Source organism: Hylaeus volcanicus, chromosome 5 (assembly GCF_026283585.1).
Source record: "Hylaeus volcanicus isolate JK05 chromosome 5, UHH_iyHylVolc1.0_haploid, whole genome shotgun sequence".
Classification (NCBI taxonomy): Eukaryota; Metazoa; Arthropoda; class Insecta; order Hymenoptera; family Colletidae; genus Hylaeus; species Hylaeus volcanicus.
The window spans coordinates 5136430-5161652 of record NC_071980.1 but is presented as its reverse complement, the minus strand read 5'-3'; the positions used below and the strand labels follow the sequence as shown (position 1 = coordinate 5161652).

At 44.2% G+C, this 25223-nt stretch overlaps 2 protein-coding genes across 3 annotated transcripts; one reads left to right on the top strand and one right to left on the bottom strand.

Moving 5' to 3' along the window:
• The first annotated feature begins 308 nt into the window (after nt 1-308).
• Nucleotides 309-8439, top strand: LOC128876646 (solute carrier organic anion transporter family member 74D). Of its 2 annotated transcripts, none has more exons than XM_054123167.1 (9): nt 309-1230; nt 2249-2399; nt 3185-3641; nt 3953-4062; nt 5406-5845; nt 5908-6583; nt 6797-7181; nt 7274-7375; nt 7678-8439. In XM_054123167.1, the coding sequence occupies exons 3-9, from the start codon at nt 3311-3313 to the stop codon at nt 7797-7799; spliced, it is 2166 nt and encodes a 721-aa protein (XP_053979142.1). In that variant the 5' UTR covers nt 309-1230; nt 2249-2399; nt 3185-3310; the 3' UTR covers nt 7800-8439. The 2 variants fall into 2 exon arrangements, with proteins under 2 accessions (XP_053979142.1, XP_053979143.1); XM_054123168.1 differs by lacking the exon at nt 309-1230 and adding an exon at nt 1336-1356.
• A 283-nt stretch (nt 8440-8722) lies between these two features.
• On the bottom strand, nt 8723-14214 carry LOC128876644 (solute carrier organic anion transporter family member 3A1). The gene is made up of 10 exons (XM_054123166.1): nt 13848-14214; nt 12649-12909; nt 12351-12560; nt 12003-12261; nt 11696-11837; nt 11295-11580; nt 11006-11198; nt 10597-10855; nt 9978-10419; nt 8723-9711 (listed from the first exon to the last, which is right to left on the bottom strand). Exons 2-10 carry the CDS (start codon nt 12905-12907, stop codon nt 8837-8839), a joined length of 2925 nt encoding a protein of 974 aa, XP_053979141.1. The 5' UTR covers nt 12908-12909; nt 13848-14214; the 3' UTR covers nt 8723-8836.
• Between the last annotated feature and the right edge of the window lie 11009 nt (nt 14215-25223).

Below are 25223 nucleotides of genomic sequence, written 5' to 3'. Positions count from 1 at the left end.
TTAACCGCCGGCTATTAGCGGTATAGCTGTTTGGTGTGCGCCATTAGCAATGCGCGGGAATAGACGGAAGAGTTTACCAAGCGCGTTTGTGTGCGCGTGTGTGTACATCACGTCGGCTCTATTAAATCATAATGGGTTCACAATGTGAGCCTCTGCTCTCGGAGGTTGACTAGAAACGAGCATAGACACCATACCCAAAGCTGAGATCTCGTCTATTCTTGCTGAGAACTGGCATCTTCCCTCCTCAACCTTGTTGCAAAACGTGGAACCTTGAAGAGGTTGGTGCGAACCACCCTTCAAAGCAGTTGAATTAAGTTTACTACAATTTTACTCGCTCAACCAAATTTCCATCGGATGCCAATTTCACCCAAGGATCTACATCCAAATCAAAACTCTCAAATACCTCACTCGCCACTGTTCCATCAAGATTAGTTCCAAAAAATCGTAAAAATTCTACGTCTTCGATCGAAGGTCCCTACTACTCATCCCCGCTACCCTCATCCCAACCAACAACCTCCATCCACCTCCCAACCCTCGAAAACGCCTCTGTCACCCCGTCGGTCAACAAATTTTCGCCAGCGACAATAATAATTCCTCCGTCTACCTGAAATCGGAGTACTCCTACCGCAGGACAGGTAGGCATTATCGATACGCCACCGTGGGTAAATATTATCAAACGGGGATTCGAGACGAGCGAGTGGGACGAGGACCGGCGCACGCTCGTTCTACGAACGGAGAGCAATAGAAATAGAAGCGCGCTGGATGGAGGAAGAGAGTTAGACCGATAGGAACCTCCGAGCGGGATAGAAGACACGAAGTAGCGAAGAAGGGGAGGGAGGGGGAGGTACGAAGTGATTGCAAGAGAGGCAGAAAATGTGCCCGCTTGATAACAGCAACGCGAACCGAGGTACCATAGGTGCATCACAGTTCTCCGCGTCGTGATCCTCTCGTCGTCCGATCGGCTGTCTTCAGGGTCGATAGTGGGGATCCGCAGGAGGACCACCGTCTTTGTCGCGCTGCGGAAGACCGACTAATTCCAGTTGGGACGGGATAACGTACGTTTTCGGACACGAGATTCGCGTTTCGTTCGCCGGAAATCGCGCCCGCAGCCACCGCCGCGTTAAACGAGACCCGCGTCCATTCTCCGTGGACCACGAGCAAGTTTCCGGGGGGATCGCAGTTCCAGCGGGATCTTGGAAACTATCAGCTCTCGCTCTCGACCGACCCACGGTACGTGCTATTACGTTTCTGTGTTGTTCGGCGTACCGCGATTTTTATTTTACTTTCCGAAGCCGGAAAATTAGCCGAGGTGACCGACTAGGCCTCGGTTGTGCGAAGTGAGGAATGATCGACGAGGTATTATTTTGTATTTTATGGTTGGAGACAGATCTGACAGGTATAGGATTGTCGGTTTATGGAGTACATGATTTTTCAAGAATATGGTTTATATTCAGGGGGTGTCGATGTCTTCGTTCGAATTGATCTTGAGGATCGAGGAATCGAAGGGTGAAGCCTCGTTTTTGCTAGTTGCTTCTTCGATTTTTATGGTAAAATTACTGGTTCGAAGTTTATGATCTTTGGGGGATATGTGTGACGTTCGGAGAGTGTTGGTAACCATTGAGGAAGAAGTTTTCGTTTAAATTTATTTCGAGGATCAAGGAATCAATGGGGGTAGCATTGTTTTAACTATCTGTTTTCTTGTCTCTTTGGCTTTTTACAGTCAAAATTGGCGTTTATATTCTAAATAAAAATTTTGAGGATACCGGTACTCATCTTTTGAATATACAATCAGTCTCACAAGTATTCGCACCCTCTATGTCTATTGAAGAAATTTTTCTTCCGCTAAGAAAAAGCAAAACATACATCTTTTTCATGACATAACGAGTAGCTCGCAGATATTCACGCAGATTCATATTTTTACAACTTCACATGATGAATTGAAAGTTAAAGAAAAGCATGCCTTATCTCCTAAACGGTGCGATATTTCTTTTATCGTTGATATTTAGATAAATAAATAGGATATTTATACGAGAGTATTGTCAATGGATATAAATCTCACGAAGCATTTCCCTTTTCCCTTTTCCCTAATATCGTTTCCCGCCAGTCATTTGTCAATCACACGTCGTCGAACGTCACGTCGAGATTTCGTCCAAAATGTATCCTGTCGATATTTTCGCTCATCTAATCAAAGCTTCGGTTATCGTCGTCGGAAACGGAAACTTGGAGTTTTGATTCTCCGAATTCGTAGGTGACGGCGAAACGATACGCGAACCAAGGTGAAGCACGATCGAGTTTAACCACGCGGTATCGAAACATGGAGAACACGTGACCTAGGAACGGAGATCGGAAGTCGAGCGGAACCAACACAGGGAGGAGGGCGGTTCGAATTCAAGGAAAAGGTAATTAATTAGTTTATCTTAATGGCGACATCGCCGATTTCGATGGGAAAGAAAATATGGTTATCTATTCCTCTGTGACATGTTGAGAAGAAAGAATAAGGTTAGAAAACTGCATTCTTAAAAACGGAATAATCGTGAGTAATCGTACCTCCAATTTTGTTTCTTTTTTAACATGTCAGAAAAACGTTCTTCGATATAGTTTTACTTTTCTTTAATTATATTGCTCGCCGACTGACCCAGTTTTGTTTACTCAGCCATCAGTTAAGCGAATCGACGAGTGGCTCGCGATAACTAAAGATAAACAGTGTCGAGGAATCGTGCAGTTATATCGACGGATTACTGTATTGTTTTTGGAGATGAAATTAGACGAATCCAAACCATTATCTTTCGCTCGTAATTGTCCGGGTTGGGTTAGTTTGGACGATGTCACATGTTTGGACTCGGATAATCATTTATTCTTGATACTTATAACAATATTATTATTATTATTATTATTATTATACTTACATATTATCACTATTTTTTTTCATAGTTCTGTGACTATCACTAAGAAGAAATGATAATTATCTGAATCTAAATATTATACCTCTATGCCAGACTAATACATACATACATATATATATATATTCAACACTAATATAATATATTCTTCTATACGTTCTTAGACATAATATGCATTCCTCGTACAAAACGAATCACGCCAGTAATTATTTATTCTTCCACCCTGCGTAATAATATTCGAAAATTCGCTTCTTCGCCACTAATGCGAACGATTCCCCAAAAAGAGCGATGCCAAGGGCCGCGAGGACGGCGGAGGTACAACAAAAACGTGCGACCAGCGATTGAGGTCAGACAGATCTCGCGGCTAACGGAGAGCGGGGGTTGTTTGGGAAGCTGCGTCGCAGACGAAGATGAAGAATAACACGAGCAACCACGAGAAGAACGGGCCGGAGAGCCTGAAGCTGTTGAGGGTTCCATCGACGCCACCGACGACCCCGACGACGCCCACGACGCCTAGCTCCAGAGGCCTCGAGGACGTGTTCAGGGAGCTACCCATCACGGACGACACCTCCTGCGGCATCTGGTTCCTAAAAGGTCCCAACTTGCAGAGATTCGCGAACAAGAAAGCCTACGTGTTCCTTTACGGTGTACTAGGGTGCATATTCTCGGCCAGTTACGCGTATTTCAACGGCACCATCACCACCATCGAGAAGAGGTTCAAGATACCCTCGAAGACCACAGGTAAATCGATCGACGTTTCGCGTAACTTTGGGAATTTTTTTGGGTCGAGTCGATGGAAGATACGGAGTTGAAATTTTAATGTTCGAGGGTATGCGGCCTGGAGAGTCTTTGGTTAATTTTGGGTCGAGACAGGGTAAAGAAAACACGCTTTTGGTTGTTGTTATACACTTTGATCTTTTAATATGTTGCACCTGATTCTAGCAGAAAGAAACGAAAAATCGGCGCAACAACGCATATTGATTTCATATCGCGAATCAATAGACTCGACCGATTAATTGTTCGCTAATATTAGACGTGTAATTTTTGTTTAGGTCTTATCACCGTGGGCAACGATATCTCGCAATTGTTCGTATCGGTGGTCCTGTCTTATTACGCAGGAAGGGGTCACAGGCCTCGATGGATCGCGTTTGGCATCTACACTGTAAGTTTCGACAAAATCATTTACATTTACGTTTTCTCGTATTTAGAAGCCTGAAACTTCCCCTAAGAAATAATTTGTTTTTCTAAAAGCGTCTGAAAATCTACGACTATTTTCTTATTTTACTATTTAATATCGCGAATGCTCCGACTCGAATTTTCGCTAAAGAATAATTAATATGGCAATTTTCTGACCCCCCCTTTTCTTTCCTCCTGTCACGGTCTTCCTCGAAGCTTGAGGAATGCAGAGAAAAGTATCAGCTGTCGGCACACGCCCCGAAGAATGAACTAGGAGACGTCATAACCCACCGGTTGGTCGGTTCTTAATTAAATTAGGAAGCGTTGAAATCGTAGCTCTACGCTCATTCACGCCTCTTACCATCGTACTCTCGCCACCGTGTGCTTAGCTAAGCGCTTCATTCATTGAACAGTGAAAAGACGCTGTCGGTGTGCGTGAAACAACTCGCTGTCACGTATTTTCAGTAATTACGTTCGAAACAATTTGCGTCTGCTTACGGATTCACGCGGCACCACCTGTTTCACCTTCTATCCGATTTCGTTTTTAATTGCATACTTTCTACTTACGAGTAACTAATGAACAGCAAACGGCGGCAAAACAAATTTTATTCGAATTGGAAATTTTAATATGAATTTATTTGGTAAATTGAAAACCGTCAGTTTTCTGCTCGATGATCATAAAAATCGTTGCAGACAAACTAATTATTGTTTAATAATCTCTAAACACCACTAAACGGTCTATGATACGTTCGGCTCCGTTTCCATTATCGTCGAAACATGATTTCAGAAGCATTTCCAAGACGTCAAATCAATTAATCTCGATTTCTCTCGCGTGAGACAGTTAGATGCTCGATGAATTACTATCAGAGCAATCGTTCAGATAACGTCTCGGTAAATAAGTCATGTAGACAGCGGTGTTTAACAAGCATTGCAATCTCGAACACAAGACCTGAAAAAAAAAAAAGATCCTATGGCATTTTCCAAGATTGATCTTATTTGATGATCGCAATCTAAATATCAGAAGACACGAGGATTAATGTAAACATATGGAAAAATATATTCTGCAAGTGTGTAATATCGAAGGTTCTTTAAACATTCATTTTTTATATCGTAGTAAACCTTAGGAAAACAAGACCGGAGCAAAAACATTTTTACAGACAATTTCAATCGATCGATAAATAGTGAATACCAAATATAACCAGCGTTTCGAAAGTCGGTAGTAGATAGCTACAACCAATATTAATTAATTATCAGCCGTTCCATGATACGTTGCGTTAAACATTTATCAAGAATGATTGTTTCGTTCCTCACGATTATTTTGTTCCTCAGGTTGTCCTATTTTGCTGCATGACGATGCTGCCGCATTTTTTGTACGGCCCTGGCGAGGACGCTCTTCTGCTCACGAAGGAATACGGAGCGAAACCAAGGAGCCTGAACACGAGTCAGATCCCTGACAAACAGCGAAAGTTCCTATGCCTAGGGCAGGAGAACCGCGAAAAGGAGTGCGACGAGACGGACGGAAACTTCGCGCCCCAGGTGTTGCTGTTCATAGCGCAGCTAGTGTCAGGTATTGGCGGATCGCTATATTATACCCTGGGAGTGTCGTACATGGACGATAACATACAGAAGTCGAAGACACCGGCGTTGATCAGCTTCTCGTATTTCCTAAGAATGCTGGGGCCAGCCATTGGTTACGGTCTGGCTTCGTTCGCCCTTAAGTTCTACATCAGCCCAACTCTGACGCCCACCATCACGACACAGGATCCAAGGTATAGTGATCAACGTAAAAACACTCGAAGCAATCTTTTAAACCTGTCTGGTACGTCAACAGATGGTTGGGTGCCTGGTGGCTGGGATGGATCATCCTGGCGATTCTTCTGTTCGTCTTCGCGAGCATAATCGCGCTGTTCCCGAAGACGCTACCCAGGGCAGCAGCCCGCAAGGTGTTGGCCTCGGAGCGAAACAAGTCCGCGGCTAACTTAAAAGCGGACCAAGAACCAGAGTTGCCTGCCTCCTTCTTAGACATGATGAGGACGTTCAAGCGCCTGTTGACGAACACTACCCTGATGTGCAACAACCTGGCGACTGTCTTCTACTTCATGGGATACATGCCCTACTGGATCTTCATGCCTAAATACATCGAGACGCAGTACAAGCAGTCAGCCTCTGTCTCCTCGTTGATCACTGGAACGGTCGGCCTGGTGTTCAGCGCCTTTGGGATCCTCCTTTCCGGTTTAGTCATCTCCAAGTACAAACCCAAAGCCAGATACTTGGCCGCCTGGAACGTGATGGTGGGGGCCATATCCGTGCTGGGAATGATTTCTTACGCTTTCCTCGGGTGCTCCGCCAACGATAATCAAATCGCCGTTCAATCGGACGGCGCACTGAAAACGCTCCTCCCGTGCAACGAGCAATGCCACTGCGACTACGTTACTTACAACCCTGTCTGCTCGGAACATGGTCAAACCTTCATCTCAGCCTGTCACGCTGGATGTCGAAACTTAAAGGTGCAAAACTGTTTCATCGGTTCGTTAGCTTTATCCTCTAATCGGCATACCTTCAATTGCGATCAGACGTAGGTGACTTTATTCAGATTTAATACAGAGTTTTACCAGAAACCGTCACGACCGACTTAGTGGCGCCACAATTAAAGATGACCGAGCTATTTGATAACGAACACAGTTTCTCACATCGTTGTTATCGGACGAATTCACTTGCAGGTTCACAGTAATAGCAGCAAGATATACACAGAGTGCAGCTGCGTCAAGCCGAAGTATGCACGGTCATTGGCGCACTTATACTCGAACAACACGTCGGCGCACACAACGGAAATTCCGTCCGAGACCACCGAGCCCGATGGGCCGCCATCTTTAGGCACCGCGGTCCCAGGTGCCTGTCCTGTGGATTGTATGCACAAATTTTACGTCTTCCTGGCCGTGGTTTGTCTCCTCAAGTTCAGCGGCGCCACTGGAAGGGCGTCGAACTTCCTGGTCTCCGTCAGATGCGTCGACGAGAAGGACAAGACGGTGGCAATGGGTTTTGGATTAACTATTATGAGCTTATTCGCATTCATACCTTCCCCTATATTATTCGGATTTATTTTAGGTAAGTTCCGTAAGACGTTTCGAAATCAAAGATTGTTTATTTGTTAAGATATACCCAGATATAGGCTGAACAAAATACATTTTTCTTTTCAGATAAAACCTGCCTCGTTTGGGGAAAGACATGTTCAGGAACAGGAAACTGTTGGCTCTACAACGGCGAGACATTGCGATACCTGCTGAACTTTACCGCAGCCAGTTAGTTCAATTTTCCTTCCACAGGCCTCGAATCGATTAGGAGATTTTTCTATAATTCGGATGAATAATCGTTGCACATTTCTAACAAGAAATCTATGTTTGCGATGCTCCTACAGAAAATTACACCCGCAATCGAGTCGACATTATTAAATAAAAGGAACGTTGCAGCTTGGAAACCTGCGAAGATCTAACCAATGAAAGCACTCGAATGGAAGATCCCCTAATTATTTCGAGCTGTCGCGAATCCCAATAATTTGTCCCCCGTCGATAGTCCGATTAATTTTACAATATTCTTTCCACAGGCTTCGTAACGATCGGCACGTTGTTTGATGTGGGTGTCTGGTATTTCGTGAAAGACGTAAAGATCTTCGACGAGGAGATCGAGCTGAAAGACATAGCCGAGGAGCCAGGGGAGACACTTTGAAAGTGACTCATTAACGATCCGATCAGATCGTTTCGTCCCAGAGACGACGGGAGTAAAGGCTCGAACAACAAAATCGTCGATGAATAGGAATAAAAGGAAAATAATAGAAGGGGAGGACGAGAACGGTGGAAAAAAGCGAAAGGGGGAAAGAGAGAGACATAGAGGAGCAGACGAATAAAGACTTTACAAGTACCTTAAGCATCTCCTTAGATATTTAAAAGCTCGTAGTACCTCGGATAGCCAACTTACGGTTGGCTAGTTCGTTCGCGAGGTGCGACATTCGACAAACGGAAACGAATTTTAATTTTGTACTATCCCTCGTCTTATCGTCACTCGACGGTGACGTCCTCGTCGTTCGATCGGGGCGTGCCCGAGATCGTTTTTAATGAATAGGGAAACCTTGTAAAAATAATTATAAGACGGTTCTACAGTAATCTGAGATAATCGGCCCGAATTAATCGTTGTTCTATTGTACAAAGTATGATGTGAAAAAAGAACTTATAACCACTGGTGAAAGGGAGTGTTTCTGTTTTCTTTTTTTTTTTTTTGTACTTTACATTCAACGATACAGTGTGACGCGTCTTCGTTTCTTGCGGATCGTCGAGACTGCGAAAATATATCATTTATCCACGTTTTAATATTCGTGTAATTTCTTATTAACTTTCTCGCTTCTCGAGATACGAAGTAATATCAAGTATATTTTATATCGCTGTAAAAGCATAATTGATCAGGAAAAGATTTCGATGACGAATTTGCTTCATTTATTTGCACGTCATATTGTAGCTGAAATTAACACTAAAATTACCAAGTCAGTCCTTTAAATTATAGAGCGATACCATTACAGGTGACGCCACCTGTCGTATCACAAATCTAAACTCTACAGACTCGACAGGACGAATCATCGGGAAAGGAATACCACCAGAAACGTTTATATAAATAAAATATATTTATAATCGATCATATAAAACTATCAATACACAGGCAGTGTACGGCGCAGAAATGTAAGGAAAATGCCCACGAATCAGCTCACGTAGACGTTAGAAATCTGTATGCAAGGTCCCCCTGCTCCCCTTGCTGGAAGTCCTCGGGCTGGAGCTTTCACGGGATTCAGGTCGATCCTGAGGAGCTCTACCACCGGCCAAACTGCTGAACCCTGACGAAAATTGACCATTCCTAGATTCAGGCCTCGACTGCGCCATGGCTGCCAACGGAATACCAGCAACGGGTTTGTAATCCGTATGGTGACCTCCAACCCCTGCTTCAACTTGCTGGTCTTCGGCAACTTGATGGTCGGCGTTCAATTCATATTGATTGATCAACGATTTCACATCCTTCAGGAATCTAGGGTCGGACTGCGACTGAGGCGAATGGTCCACGATAGGTATACCCACTTCGTTGAAATCACCTCTCCTGGATGCGCCATTTTGTTGACGGGAATACTCGAAGCTGCTTGTTATGTACGAACCGTCCGCGGTTCCCTTTTGATTCTTGTACTGCGATCGACCGGCATTTTGCCTGGGAAGGGAACTTTTCTCGGAGGAGCTTTGATCTAGATCGTATACGCGATCGTAGTCCTTGCTGTGGATACGTTTTCGTGATCTGGGCTCGGCATTACTCAAGTCGCTCTCCACGTCGGAGTCAAGATCTAGAGGGACGTATGGCACCTTGGAGTTGAGGTCCTTCATCGCGACCTCGTCGCTGGAACTCAACTCGTCTTCGGTTTCCAGATTTCGTACTTTTGATATCTTGTTCAGTGACGACTTCGAGTCTGTTCGTCGATCGCCGGGTCCTAGGGGCCCGTACTTCAACGGTGCGTCGTCTATTTGTTGCTGAGCTTTGCTTTTTCCAGAATTTTCGTTAGTCTTTGTCGTTTCGGGTTCGTTGACGATCTCCGCTCGAGTCGTTGATTTGTCTGCGAATGGAGCAGAAAGCTGTTAATCTCTTCAGGGACGCTGGATCGTACATCTTGCGACATTCAGGGTAGTGTGAACTGTAGGTGGGACATGGATTTGGGTTGACTAAGTGCAAGAACATTGAGAGCCTTGGGAGATTTTACCAAAACAAATGAACCATGTTTTCTAGCTTTGAGCTATCATACTAAAGAGATTCGCATCTAAACCTATTACTGTGTTGGACCATCTTATTACTTCGAATGCAGCAAACAATGCAACGACTTACCATTGTTGCCAGTGTCGGATAACTCTCCCGCTTTTCTGGAACCTAGAGCAAGAGTGGGCACGAGGACCTGCAGCTCTGCACCTTCGGGAAGTTCCTTCATCTCTTGATTGTAGAGGTCTAGATCCGCGCAGAAAATCCATGAAAGGATTTTCAGCAGGGCGCTCAAAGCCAGAAGAGAACCCGTCAAGTAGCATAGATAATCGCCAAGCTTCAAGCTGTCGTGTAGGTGACAGATCGTCTTTTGAGTTCCCCAATATTGGCAGGTTAGGCTTGCTACGAGGTCGTAAACGAATTTTCCAGCAGCGTACGTGAAAATGGTGGACCACATCATCAAGAAGCCGATGCTGCAGGCTTTGTCTTGGGCGTAGACCGATCTTAGAGTTATTAGACAGTCGCCCACGAAAGCCGAGGCGACTAGTGCGTACGCCAATAGAGTGCCGAACTTAAGAAGGATAATATAAAGTTAATTAATTAGGACATGAATATGAAACACCACGGTTGTTACGAAAGCACGTGGAAATGAAATTAAAACGAATAACGTTGATATAAATGGCTAATTTTGGAGTACTTGGAGTACTTTGGAAACTTGGAATACTGAAATGAATGTTGATTCACTTACTTCGAAGAACAACCAACCAATTTGGCAAACGCTCGAGTTGCAAGGTCCATCTTGTGCATCTCCATCCGCTTTACCAGTTACTTCTTGTACGCATGTACAGCCAGTGTACATCGTTATACCGTTCTTGAATTCGGAGGAAGCGCATCCAGCGTGGCAAGGGCTGTAGAAGGTGTACTGCCCTTTGGAGTCGCAAACGGGGCGAAATTGGGCGTCGTCCGAACAGCCGCAGTCTTTGTTGCAATACTTTGTTAGGTCTATTCTGAATAAAAAATAATCGTGAATAATCGTCACGAAATACATATTTCGTTATAGCTGATCCCCTCTCCAGTGATATATTATACGCGCAGAGAGTTAGAAGGCTATATTAAATATTTATTTATATTCTTGTAATAATTACAAGTGTACTAACCTTCCTCTGTCGTCGGTGCCAACTATAGGATTCTTCTCGCAAGCTGTAACAGTCAATCCAAAAATAATTGCAGCGGATATCGTCACAACGACGACACTATATCCGATAACACTTCGAGCGCTAGGTTTTGCTTTAGATATTACCAGGCCTGCAACTGTCACTATCAAACCGATCAGTATAGGCTTCAGAAAGTCTGAAAATAAACGGAATTTGAATTTAATTTCGCCCTAGAAGAAAATTCACGATACCATCGTATCACAAAGTTATTACGAGTAATAGTCCGTCTTACTTGATATCAGCCTCGAAGGCATCGGATCGTTGAAGCCCAGCAACATCCCAGTTGGCTTGGGAACGTGAAATTTCGACTCTATAATAAGATTCTCGTAACCCATGAAATTCACAATGGCCATGATGGAGAGCGTGAACGCCAAAACGTGGCACACTAAAATTTTATTAAGGAACAGCCTGTTCAACGTTTCGCAGAAACCTGCACCGCCAACTTTGATGGCTTTGTTGGGTGCTAGGTTATATCTGCTGGCACTAATTAATAACGAAGCTGCTGCTTGTTCAACGACCTAGTGTAATTATAAATAAAATAATTATTCGGTCGAGGCGGCTAGTACGTGTTATAAATTCGATTTACACGATCCACAATGTGCTAATCTTAATTATTTTTATATTTATGTCTACCTCGGATGGCAGCACTCTGGGGAACCATGAGAGTAGCAAACTAGGAACTACGAGTAATATTGTGAGAATTGGAAATCCCAGCCACCATGCACCAATTTGGTCCGTATAGGAGTCTATGGTAGTCAGAGTTTCTGCGTCTATCCTGCACCATTTAGAATCTTCAGATGATATTGAATATTTGTATAATAATTCAGAAATTAGCTTAGTCGATGAGTATTTAAATTACGTTCTCGTGAGACCGAATTCCTTCGTATAAAAATATTTGTTAGCAAAATTGCACTAGTAATTTAGATTGAACAATTGTTACCTAAGGCAGCCCCAGGCCAGGATGTATCCCAAAAGGACACCAACGATTTTCACAGCGATGATGATACCGATGAAGGCGGCAGCGTGTTTCTTTTTCGTATTATCGTCCAAATAAGAAATACCCAACGCGAAATATGCAATCTGTGCCACTCCGGATACGACTTGTACTCCGATGATCATACCGAATGTAAAATAACAAAATTCGTCATCCTTCGCGATGATTCTAAATGGAACTGCTGAACACAATTCTTGGTGGTCATCTGGAAGTAACGAATAATTTTAAGTAAAAGTTAAAGTAAAAATAATGAATGTGTCACTTAAAGTATAATAAAATTGAATTCTTGCTCACCTGCGTATTTTGACATATGTGTGACATTGTTTGCGTTATCGAAGAATTTGATTTTATGTGTCAGATGAGGAATGATCATGATAAAATATGATACACTCTGTAAAAGGACTACACCACCGATCCATGCAACTCTATGGAACCTATCGCCCCAATATGCAACGAGTAGGCCAAGAAAGAAGGGCGTTAAATCTGATATTACAAGGACCCACTCTGTAAAATTAATACAAAAATAGCGTTAAACAAAAATTGAATTAATCGAAAATAATTGAAAGTAACTGTCGATAACTGAGATACTTGCCCATTATGTAAGGATCGAATTGAAATCTTCTGGCGATCGTGGGCCCCGCTACGTAAAAGTACGCGTACCCAGCTGCCTGGACCAAACCGATCCACGTCATTAGGCCGACGAATAGCCGTCGAGTTGCAAATTTCGCTAATTTTGGACATGGTAGCTGTGCACAACCGCAGTCTATCGACTGGCTTGGTATCGGATTGGCTGGCCCTGACAGGCCACCTTCCACTTCCGATCTCACCACTTCTTGAAGACGTATGGTCATTCCTGCGAATAGGAATCAATACTTGAATTCCAACAGCGGTCTCGACCCTCTGCTGTATGAGTTTTGTCTAATATAAAACATTTTACATAAAACATCAAATCTCGCGTGGTACGATAAATCCTATTTAATAAAAATGAGTATCCTAAAATAAGATACACTTATAACCAGTTGAAGTGTAACTGTATTTTCTAATTTGATTGCAATCGAATATTATTCTTATTGCTCGCGTTATTTCTATTAGATATATATGTAATGTTAGTTTTATGTTTCATAGATTGTGAAATTATTTTTTCTCAGAAGATTGCTCAAAACACACGAATCGTTGATAAAAACCATCCTAGTCATAATATTTGTTGAGTTATGTCATTTTCATTGGGGGTAGGGGGAGATGCGTCTTTATGAAATTCTGACTTACAATTAGAATTGTTTTGAACATTATTTACAAAATTATTTAATTCTGATAATTCCTAATTGTGCGAGATTGAATTAGAATCTAAAAAATTGGTTGCTTGAATGTAAACCGGAAGTGTTTTATTGTTGAGCGCCCTGAGTAGTATCTACTCATATGATTCAAACGTATCTAGAACAGGTGATAATTAAAAGATTTAAAATATGAGTCACCTATCGTCTTCCATGAAATAGATTGTTCCTGAATAGATTAACGTTTCCAACACTTTTCACGCTGCCATTTTTAACTCAATACTATTTAACTACTCAAATCGCTCAAACCACAACAACAAATTCTCCAAAAAAGGCAACACTAATTCACATCCTGATCTTCCGTAGGATGTAGACCAGACAAATAGAAATCATTACACGTGCCTAGCGATTGTTATCATGAGTCACCTGATGACGTCTCCAGTATTCTCCAAATTCCTACGACGCTATACCCTGCACTATCACGCATTAACCTAACATTAGTCGATTTCTATAAAAATACCTGGCCAAATGTTTTATTCCCTCGTTTCACCAATCTCTCGTTCGTTTTTTCGTTTCGTTCCGAACACCTTGATTTCACTCCCACGCATAAAACACACCACTCTGAACACGCTTCTACTCGAACCGTTGCAACCATGAAAATGGTCGCTCAATCACATGATGGATACAATAGCGATAATCACTCGTTGTCTCGCGTGCGACCAAGTTCCCCTTAAATCCGAGTTTTTCCCGTCGTCTCGCTGTTAAACTGGGCTAACGGAACCAACCAGGCTCGACCAGTCTGAGGCTAGAGGCGCGGCACTTTTAATCGACGAACTCGCACGTTATCTCATTACAGATACGCCGTTCAGATATCCTCCGATAAAGTGCCGAGTGTAATACACGCGGCGTGTACCGCGACACCCGTAGGTAACGCTCGCACCTCGACTGAGGCGGGAAAAATATTTACGTGTTATACGTGATCAATCAGCAGTGTAATCGATATAACCTGTTACCATTCAAACTGATTCAAAATAAGAGTCTCCTAGCATGCTGTTGGTCTGGGCGAAGAGAAGGGGGGGGGGGGAGGTGGGTATTCGAGATCCATTTGTTAGAGGGAAAATTTTTATTCCGATAGGAAGCGTTGGAAAATGTGAGACAATTTCGTGGGGTTCTTGGAGATACGTAAAGTTAATTTTCTTCATTTCAATTTTTCTATTTCATTTCTCATGTGCCTTGAGTTTGAGACCTGAGACATACGAGTCCAAGTATCGGTTCGTTGGCGCGCTGTCCAATTTTTTGAACGTCGTGGCCAGTCCGGCGTCTCCTGGCCGAGGTCTGACGCTTCTAGAAAGGAGTTAGCTCGCTTAAGCACACTTAAGTCGTCGCCATAAGAAAATGACGAATGCCAATTAGCATATGAAAAGCTTCCACTCCCTCCCGAGTTCGTTCGGACGAGCCGGTGGCTTCGGGGCAGCTCCTTCGTTCGGAACGCTTGGCAGGGCGATCACGTTTTTGAATATTAAGGGCAGGATTACACCGAGGGCTTAACGCGCGAAATTTAGTCTGGCGGGGCCAGGAACGAAAAGAAATCACCCTTAAGACCTGGGAGTAACGTAGGAAGAGACGACGAGGAGGGAAATCGGCGAAGAGGTCGAGGGGAGGGATGCATGGACTTCGCGACTTCTCGAGGTCCTCGTCACCCTCTGCATGCATCATCCTCTTAACCAATGACGCTCCGACTCGCCATGATGTATACCAGCCGTGATAATAACAGTGCTCGTGGACCGGGAATCGGATCAACCTGTAACGTGCCAGAGAAAAATGAGTAGGAATCATTTGGTATGATTCTGACGTTCGGAAGCGCTTAGGGGGTGGCTTAAACGAGAGGATAGGGAGGAACGTTTGGCACTAAATAGGTGGGAACTGGTAGTACTGATAGTACTGATAGATTTTGGTGTCGATGAGGATCAATTTTAAAAAATCGATATACATGGTAATGTGGAGCTGTGTCTTCGTTAAACTAGGTTTCTAATTGAAGTAAATACATTTTTGAATTCGTGAATTCCCTTTCTACGGTGATAGATATAAAAGCCCTCTCTCAATTCTCTTAGGGTTATCTAAACCAGAAAGAAGTCGATTAGAACTTGAAAAAGAATTAAATTAATAGAAAAATTCTGCGGATTTTCGTAGAAAAAGGCTGTTATCCCATGGCTACTTTACGCAGCAGACCGAGGTAGAAGTATCTCGAGCACTCGACGGCCCTTCGAGGGTTCGTAGATGCTTCCGTAGCGTAATCATAACGATCGCACGGGCGATCGTTTGTGCCGCCGTGTTTGGAAACGTAGAAATATATCTGTACAGACAGTATGTAAGTACGTCTATAGATATCTCGCCCAGGAGGATGCAGGCTTTCCATTAGCAGAATGAGTGACCACCGCTCGCATTTTCTTTGATGTCGGTTAATTTACTAATAACATCGTTCCACGGCTACTCGCCGTCCACCCTCTAAATATTTGTATCGCCAACATATCGACTTGTCCTCATGTAATTAAGCCACATTATTATTTGAGTGGTTAGAGACGTTGGGAAAAAGACCCGTCGTCGGCCGACCTCAACTCGTCCCGAAATGAACTTTCCATCAGCCGGGCTGCTAAACTGCTCGAGATGACATTATACCGGGCGAAAACCAGCGCGGGATCGAGGGTCCGTTTGACCGGAGCTTCGTCAAGATTAGGTTGGTCACTTGCCTCGCAATAATTATAATTCACAACCATTTTTGGTTATCGTACTTTGTTGGTAACGTAAAGTAGTTTATACAGAGTAATACAGAGTTCTTTATCGGTAATACACTGCATTCTACTGATAATATAGAATGCTTCGTCGATAAAGCCTGTTGTAAATTTTTAACATTCTAACGGACATGTTACCACGAGCCTCGATATCGATAGTCGCAACGTTCCCGCAGCTAATCGAGGCCACTCTGAAAGCGCGGTCTTAGACGATTAGCGCGAGATTTAAAAAACGGAGAAAAAGTAGTCCCCGAGGTTGGGAGGGGTTGGGAATCTAAGGGTTCGACCTTCTTACGAACATAGAGGCAAGGACTCCCACGGCCGAGGGAGCTGGTTCGGCGATCTTAGCAGAGGATTACGTAGAATTAAATCCCGCACGGGGCCGTGCCCCCGTAACACTTAATTTTTCCCTCGATTTTTTAATCTGCCGGTAAATATCGTCCCGCTCTGTCCACCCTCCACTCATCCCCAGCCAGTTGGACGCCCGCGTCTTTCGTGCTCTCTCTTGCCATCGTCAAAGGAGAACCCATTTAAAAACCTCATCAATGCTTAAGCCCCCGTGCTACCATAGGAACTAATCCCTCCTATTTTAACACAGAACGAAGGTGAGAGAGCGAGCCTGGAGGGAGACCGGCCGACGGAGCGAAGGAGAAACGAGACGCGGCAGTACGCGCTTTTAAAAGTAAGACTCCGCCTTTATTAGTAGATACAACAGTTTTATTTCCACCGAAAAAGGCAAAGGAGAACGATGAAGAGAGGTAGAGAGAAAGGGAGATCCCCGGATCGGGTCACCCTTTGTTTCTCTCTCCCGCCCCCTCTTCCGTGGCGCTCTTAACTCGAACTAAAGGCGGTGGGAGGGTGTTCGTCTTCGGGGAACGAGCTTACCTGATGCCTCGACCTTTCAGACACTCCTAATTGGCAACCATGCAAAAAGCGATAATACGCTTCTTTCGAAAATGTAACGATCCTGTGAATTGGGCTGTATTTATTGAAAAATACGGAGAATAGATCCGAACTCGTCGTAAGAAAGATAGGTGTGCCCGAAGACTTCGAGAAGAGCTAAATACGTAGATTTGATGAAACATATTTTTCACAGCCGGCCGAGCTTTGACGGGGCTCATCGAAACAAGCTCGCGTCATGACTGTAATATGCTTTAAACTGTTAATAGAGTCCCGGTGAAGGGTGTTTGGCTGCGGTTGAATCTCGAGTGTTGGGCTAACATTCATGATGAAATTAATCTGCGGCGACCGATCGGGGGTAGTATCCACTAGTTAAAAAGCTCCTGGCTTTCGTCGACGGACCATCCGTCCCATATGTTTGTCCCCTTCTCGTTGACCTCGACCCTTCCACGGGATTCGTTCAAATACTGTCCCGACTGTCGGGCTTCGGGCGAATTTCAAAATTCCACAGACGATTGCCTCGTGGTTGGTGAATCTCATTCCACTATTATATTAAATATAATATTCCTACTATAATTGCCATTATAATGAATATAATAGCAACGTTGCTCCAAAAGCTTCTTTCGTTTTTGAGTTGTTTACGATCCATTTTGCTCTATCACAATGTCGTCTATTTATACAAACACTGTTTGTGTAACAGTCGACAGTAACCAGCTGAGTCATGAACACGAGTGAACCGAGCGAAACATTTCGCGAAAATCTAATGCATCGAGTAGAGTCCACCGATAGACCAAGCCCCAGTATCAAACCGTAAACGCTAAAAGGAAAGCTCTGCCCCCAAGAAATTACTGGGTATCGTTTAGCAAGGGTTCGAGGGAACCCCCTTCCGCTTTTTTACCCGTTCTCGAAGAAAAGTCCGCCACGTTTGGAACACGCCGCCATGAATTCCGTTTTTCACGGAGATAAATAACAGTAAAGCGTAAAGCAAAGACATCCGGGTGCGCCCGCCGTCTACGGAGCCACCCCCGCCGATCGTCGATACCAGACTGCATCGAGCTCCTCTTACACACCCCCATTCAAACCGCCGGTCGCCTCTTAGAACTGTGACTGCTTCGCGTGGAAGCAAACGCGGAATAAATATGGGATGTTTTTCCGCCAGCAGTCCACCGTGAAACGCGCGTAATCTTCAAACGGGAGGCGAGATCGCGAGACGACGAGAGACCCTTTGCCAGAGGCTCGGCGATCGGGGGAGTTGATGGGGACGACCGGAAAAGATTTCCACCAATTATCAGAAACGCCTTTTGATCTGCCGTATGTTGATTCTTGAAACTCTTACCACCGTTCGGGAAATAAGAATATCAGCGGTCTGGGGCGCAGGTTCTGTTCGCAGACTTTCCGCTATTCCGTCGTTAAGCGCTCCCTCGAATTTTTTTTTCCTGTCGCGGATCCGAACGGGTTCCCGGTAAAAGTTTCCTCCTCGTTTCTTTATTTGTGGGGCAATTACGTCCCCGAGGAAAAAAAAAAAGAAGAAATTAGCGTTCGGTCGAAGTTGGGGAATATTTCTCCCGAGACTCCCGTCGTTGCTTCGTCAGGCCGGTGTTTGCGCGTCGTCTGTTTGCAAGTAGTTATTTCTAGGCGGCGATGTTCGGCTGACGTGGGTGGACAGGGTTGAGGGAACCTGAGAACTAAGTTGGGGGGATTCGATTGATATGCACTTACTGGCTTTGAAGACAGCGTCTTTTTATTTTTTTTTTTTTGTTCATTTAGTGGGAGCTTAAAGGGAGCTATTTAGATACATCGATACATAGAATCGAAAGAAACGTTAGGATGAATGATAAAGGCAGGTCCAGATTTATGCGTAAAAGTATTCCCACGAAAAATGGTGGGATTAGCGAGAGAAAACGCGATGAAAGAACGATTTATCAAGATCTTGGAGTTCATGAAAGACTTCTAATTCTCAGTAGCGATTCTGCTTTCCATTGACTCGATAGGGAGTACACTGCAAGCGGGGGGGTGTGAGTTTCCCTGACAATGAACGGCTATTGTCATGTTAAGCGCTCGTCTTTCACCCTCGTCGCGGTTTCGTTAGCCAAAGGAACGTTTTCTCACTATTTTTTTTTTTTTAGATAATTAGATAATATTAAGATTAGATAAATGATACAACATTTCATAGAACGCCATAATAATACACGACCCTCGAATAATGTGAATTTATATTTAACAAAAATAACGGTCGTGCGTGTTAAAAATTGTACACTTGTTACAAATAATCCGTACGATTGAATCGAAACGATTTCCCACAAATCATCCATCCCTAGACGTTTAGGGTTTGATACGTAATCGAGAGCACCGAATCGTTCCCTGAAAAGGGTTGAAAGCCTCCTTAATTTTGGGACGCGCGGATTCGAAATAAAAGAAGGAACGGACGAAGGAAGGGGTTAATTTCTAATTGTTTTGTTAAATGATGCGCGAGTAAGAATCCCTGGGAGGACTTAAGCCCGAAAGCGAGCGCCAGCAGTGGTTTCAGTTCATTCCGTCTTCTCTCACTCTTCCCCGCTTTCTTTCTCCTCTCTATTCCGCCCCCCTGAATCTTCCCCCCGTGCCCCCTCGGTGCCTTCTCTGCCGCCTTAATTCTTAGCTTTATTCTCTCCTAAGACTCTCTCTTAATTTCTTATTTCCCCCTCCAGCGTGCTCTGGCTGCGTACTATCTTACCTTTTGCAATTTATACTCGAGAAGAACGTGGGAGGATGGAGATAGATAGAGGGGGAGAGAGAGAGAGAGAGAGAGAGAGAGAGAGAGAGAGAGAGAGACCGGGGCCACTGAATGCCAGGCTTAAGCAGACAATACTTCGCTTTCAAACGGCGGCTCCGAAGACTTTTCTTTCGCATTAGATACTTTAATTCTTTAAACGTGTCTTTCCGCCGGGTGAAATACCCTCCAGTCGTTTCTACAGGCGTCTCCAAAACTTCATGGATCGATGGATGGGAGATTCATTTTTCAACGGTTATTACATCGGGATTATTCAACCGCGCGGTATGGACTGTTCGGATTAGGAATTAATTAGGAATTTATTCGAGTGTATGCTCGACGCACATGCAAGTGTATCTTTGTCATCCGAGGGGAGAGGAACGAACTAATTTATCGGTAAAATTGATTCTTTGTTGCGAAAGCATTGTTTGTAATTGAACGATTTCAAGAAGTTACATGGAGTACCAGAGTCGTATTGTATTTATGTACTTGAACATTCGAATACATGGATATTTGAGTAGCACACGAATAGCACTTATTAAACTTGTAATTATTTTATAAGCGACAGAGCGATCGGCACGCTTGAAAGGATGTTACTTAAGACGGAAACTATCGAGTAGCCGTCAGACGTTAGTACACACAGCTAACAATGAAACGTCAAACCTCTCGGAAGTATTGACACATGACCTAGACCCTGGCCCGGATACCGGCCTATCAAAGGATATCTTACGAACGTCTTATTCTCGCCAACCTCAACGAGAAATTCAGCTGCATCTTGCCTCGTTTACATTCAGCCAACCTGCAAATAGGTTCATTTGTAAGTAAATAAAATACATTTCGTAGATCTATACCTCCGTTTTATTTTCGTTTCTCGATTCAGTTTATATGGTGGACCGACGATACTTTTGCGAAACAAAACAACTCGTATTCGAGGAACCGATACTGTTTCACAGGGACACCAAGCAACCTAAACCGCCATAATTATTCAGTACCTCTTGACACACCTAATTGGACAACTTGGTTGGTAAATGGTACCGGAAGAGAGCAAGATGCGGAGGATAGGGGCGAAGAAATTATAGGTAAGAGGAGAGGAGAGAGAAGAGACGATACTGACCGTCGATTTCTACAGACCATCCACGGACCAACCATCGGCTCGTAATGGCCACTTTGAGGGCCCGCCATAAGCTTTCCCAAAGAGACGAACCCTTGCCCTAAGTGGTCTTACACCGACGTTTTGACGAGATAGATACTACTCACTTTGCCTATCCGCAATATGACCTAGCCTTTTGCCCTGGACTCCCTGTTCCTCTCCGCCACGCCGTCGTTCTCTGTCTTAAGTTTACCTTTAACTTCTCCCACCATTGCCTCGCTCCTTTTCGCCCACGTCCTCCCTCCACACGTTTAATTGATCGGATATCAATTCTTGGCTCTTCAGCTGCCCCAAAATCCGACCTACACTGTTTCCAGGTAAGCCTTTCGAAACTATCTTCAGAATCAACATTTAAGTGGTCAGTCACTTCGCTTGCTCTCGTTATGTTTATATCGTTTATTAAAATTCAGTAGGTAAGATTAGGGTAAGTGGATCCGACATTTATGTCATATTTTTCATTTCATAAACATATTGTATCATGTTTGAAGAATGAAACTGACGAGTGAACGATTAAAGATGAAATCGGTGCCATTTTGAATTTCTAAATTCTGATTTCAGATTTGGAATCAGCGACCCCAAAAACCACTGTATACCAAGTTTCATAAAACCTTATGTTTACACAAACCTCCATAGCCTACACTCTTCCATTAGAACTGATTATCCATACTCCCACAATGGGAACAAAATATTCTCAGTTACAAACTCTGCTCCACGAAATAAATTTACCGTAAAATAGACTTTACCGTACAACAACCCTCTTTCACCATGACTTGAAGCTCCCCGCGATGTTACCTGCATACAAGCACCACCTACAGGGTGTGCCGAAACGTAAGTTGGTTCTGACGGTTTTAATATCGCGAGAGCCAAATGGCGAAGGGGGTTAGTATCCGAAGTGGGCGATGGGTGGGGGAGAAAGGTAGAAGAGCAGAAGTACCATCGGAACAGGGGTTTCAGAGGCTAAATGGAGGCACTGCAGAAGCAAGGGTTAACTCAATAGAGCTGTAAGTGAATTACTTATCGCGTACACCCAGTATACAGACTAGATGCGTTTAGCTATAGGTCACGGATACTCAGAGGCGATCCTCAGTTTCGTCTACGGGGAACAAACACGCGTAACCCGCCCCCTCTCTCCCTTCTTGCACACCCGTTCGGGTCCCTTGTATTTTTTCCACGGTAATTCCGATTTTTCGTTCGCCCTCGTCGAACGGTAACGCGATGAAGCCTAATCGTATTACAAAATGCTACTTTGATGTGCGCGCATTCCCGACAAAAAGGACAATATGCGTCGGACTCCTTTTTTTAGGGTTGCAGTTTAACCATGTTTGCGAGCGAGGCGATTTTAATATTATTTACTTGACCAACAGGCAGCGTTTTACGCGAAGGAATTAATTTTCTTTGGAGAGGAATCGAATGGTGAACGTTTTCAAACGTAGGGTGGTAGTTTTTCTTTTTTTTTTAGTTAATTTGATAGAGGGTACGGGAAGTTCTGGATAGTCGAATTCCAAGGGTTATGGGTGCCGAGAACCCTTACGAGGCCTTCAAATATCGAGATCTTTGATGGACGCCTGGTTGCTCAAGAAAATTCAGTTAGTCCTCAGCTTTGTGTCCTTTCGCGAGGCATGGGGTCGGAGGGGTGATAGTGCTCGGACGGATGTCTCTGCTACGAACCTAATTAGCCGGCGCAGCCTTAATTACCGCCTGATATTGCTCCGGGACAATTAACGCAATTAACCGGAGAAAGTGTTGCGCCCCGTCTTTTCTTTCGAACGTCTTCCTTCTTCGATCTCTCGCTGTTACAGAGACGATTCTGCTGTTCAAGTTGCAACAGTTGTAAATGAAGAACCTGGCTACTGCGTTCACGTTACTTTCGTTTTAAGTTCGGTCTCGTTATCGTCGTATTTTTTTGCTTCTTTTTATTTTAATCCCATTTTGAGTAATTGGAGACAGTTTCGATCGCACATCGATGAACTGTAAATCGGGAGTTCATCTATCATTAATTTTGTATTGAACTCACTTTAGCCACTAAACTCACAGTGAGGCATTCCAGGTGCATAACAAGCTCAGAAATATTCCCAAGTCCTGAAATGAAAAATAAACCTGTTTCTTCGCTCTTCCTAAAGTCCTAAATAGCTCAGAAAGCACGATTCCAGCTATCACCGGTGACTTTATTCGCTACTACCGCGAGATGCCGCGCAGCACAGCCGCGGAAACTCGTTCGACGTTACGGCAATTATCGACTGATGGTAGATTATGTCAGCTGATCGCGACGGAAACGCGCGAAGATCCTGTGTCGGAGACGGGAGAGACGAAAGGGCTGCGAAAGAGCGGCAACCGCAAAATGGTTGGAAAGTGGCTCGCATAATATACTCGTCGCGGCATAATAATTCAGAAATTTGCATGTACGCGGGCTAACTCTTCAAGTAGGTTATCTATGCTGAAAGTTTTCTTCCTGATACATCGCCTTACGTTCGCGCCCGTTGAGGGGGTTAGAGGCGAGGGTTTCACCGTAGCGAACTTACCTAACTAGGCGCAGGTACGTCGGAATATACGTTGTACAAGCGGGACATTATCTTTTCGAATTTGAATTACAGGCAACCAGGAGTTCTTGCCTTTGGTTAAAGCTACCATTACGCGGAATTTATGTATGAGCCACCGCGTTTATGCAACTGAGATCGCCGGGAGAGGTGTCTTCCGAAAAGGCGCTTGAAAAAGGAATTATTTACGCCCTCGGTCATTAATACTTCTTGTTATATTTGGTCTTATACTTTATTATTATATATTTATATATCGTAAAGAAAAATGCTTCACATGAGCCCTCGCTTAGTTAATATTAACAGTAAACCTACCAACATTTTCAAACGTTTGTGCACAGTTTCCTATGGAAATAACGTGAAATATATGAACGAAATAAATTATGTATCGCGGTTGAAACAGGCGCAAATGAAATGTCGTTAGGTTCGATATTAAAATAAAATGCTCACTAAATAGTAATCACTATCCCGTGAACTCCCACGCGTCCTCCGCGCGGACTTATCATCAACGTTAAACATAGACGTACCTTTCCCGGAATCCCTTTCGTTCGTCCGTTTCCGAGGACTGCGTCGATTCTGATTAGTCGTTGGTTATCGTATAAGCAGATTGATGTAATGTATCTCACACTGACAAACCCTCCCCACATCCACGTGATTTACACCCTCGCGCACCTCAGCGAAAGGGACATTTGACGCGTGTCCTACCAGGAAATACCTTCTCCCCCTTCGAGGGTTAATCCAAATTTCAAAGCCTCGCATTAGCTTTTGAGGCGATCGTCCAGCCTCGGTCCTGTCGACTTCCCAGCGCGATATCCGCGCCGCGGCGGGGCTCGTACGATATCTTATAGATAATGCCTCAACGATTTTCCTATGCAACGAGAGGAATCCTCCTCGTTCCCATTACGACGTATTATACCTACAGATTTCTGGCAAACTACGAATATACCCACCGACCCAACCTTCCTTCTCTCTCTCTCTCTCTCTCCCTCTCAAACTCGCTCGCGCATACGCACACACTGTTTCTCTTTATCTTCACGTTTGTGCTCGCCGTAACGTTTTCACCCTCAAAGGACTCGCTCGACGTAGTCAGGGGATTACGACGTACAGCTCCTACATCGAGTTAGAATTTAGTGTGACACGAACCCGGAGTATGTATATGGGAGTTTATTGAATGAAGCTGTATTAAATTCTGTATCATTTCTGCCTCGGCGGAGCACGGGGAGATAAAGGAACTCGACGAGGAAAGTGTACGGGAAGCTGATTACAGCTAGATCAGCTTCGTGGTTACGCCGGGAGAATATTCGCGTTCGTTCGTAGCTTCGGTTTACCGGTTAAAAAGTGGCGGAAAACGAGGAATGTCTGATCAGGGGGTGTGGGAGTGTGGGTTAAAGCTGGCGAACGAGATTGGTCGGTTTTGGAGCGTGACGCGATATGATAACCATAAAAACGACTACGTGACATTTAACAATTCCATATACTATTTCAATAACACTCGAATATTGGGATCTCCGGAACGCGCGAACGTTCAATCAGAGAAAAACTCCACGTTTCACCTGGTCGACGAGACCACCGATCCTGTTATGGTTGCCGCGGCGCGACGCGATCCCGTTTCTTAATAACGACCTCCGTGTACACGCTACCGTCAATCGACGAAACCGCACGTTTTACGCTCGCACACAACACCGTCACGCGGTACATGAAAAGACGCTTATGCCCAATCGAGCGACAAAGAGATCCTCGCCCGATGACACGGAATATTTTTCGTGCTCCCTCTGCC

Excerpts from the sequence above, each read along its gene's own strand:
- LOC128876646 (XM_054123167.1), top strand. The coding sequence starts at position 3,311 with ATGAAGAATAACACGAGCAACCACGAGAAGAACGGGCCGGAGAGCCTG. Across the intron at positions 4,063-5,405 it reads TCGCGTTTGGCATCTACACT|GTTGTCCTATTTTGCTGCAT; the intron begins GTAAGTTTCGAC and ends TTTGTTCCTCAG. Across the intron at positions 7,376-7,677 it reads GCTGAACTTTACCGCAGCCA|GCTTCGTAACGATCGGCACG; the intron begins GTTAGTTCAATT and ends TTCTTTCCACAG.
- LOC128876644 (XM_054123166.1), bottom strand. The coding sequence starts at position 12,907 with ATGACCATACGTCTTCAAGAAGTGGTGAGATCGGAAGTGGAAGGTGGC. Across the intron at positions 11,581-11,695 it reads CCAGAGTGCTGCCATCCGAG|GTCGTTGAACAAGCAGCAGC; the intron begins GTAGACATAAAT and ends TAATTACACTAG. Across the intron at positions 11,199-11,294 it reads GCCTTCGAGGCTGATATCAA|ACTTTCTGAAGCCTATACTG; the intron begins GTAAGACGGACT and ends GTTTATTTTCAG.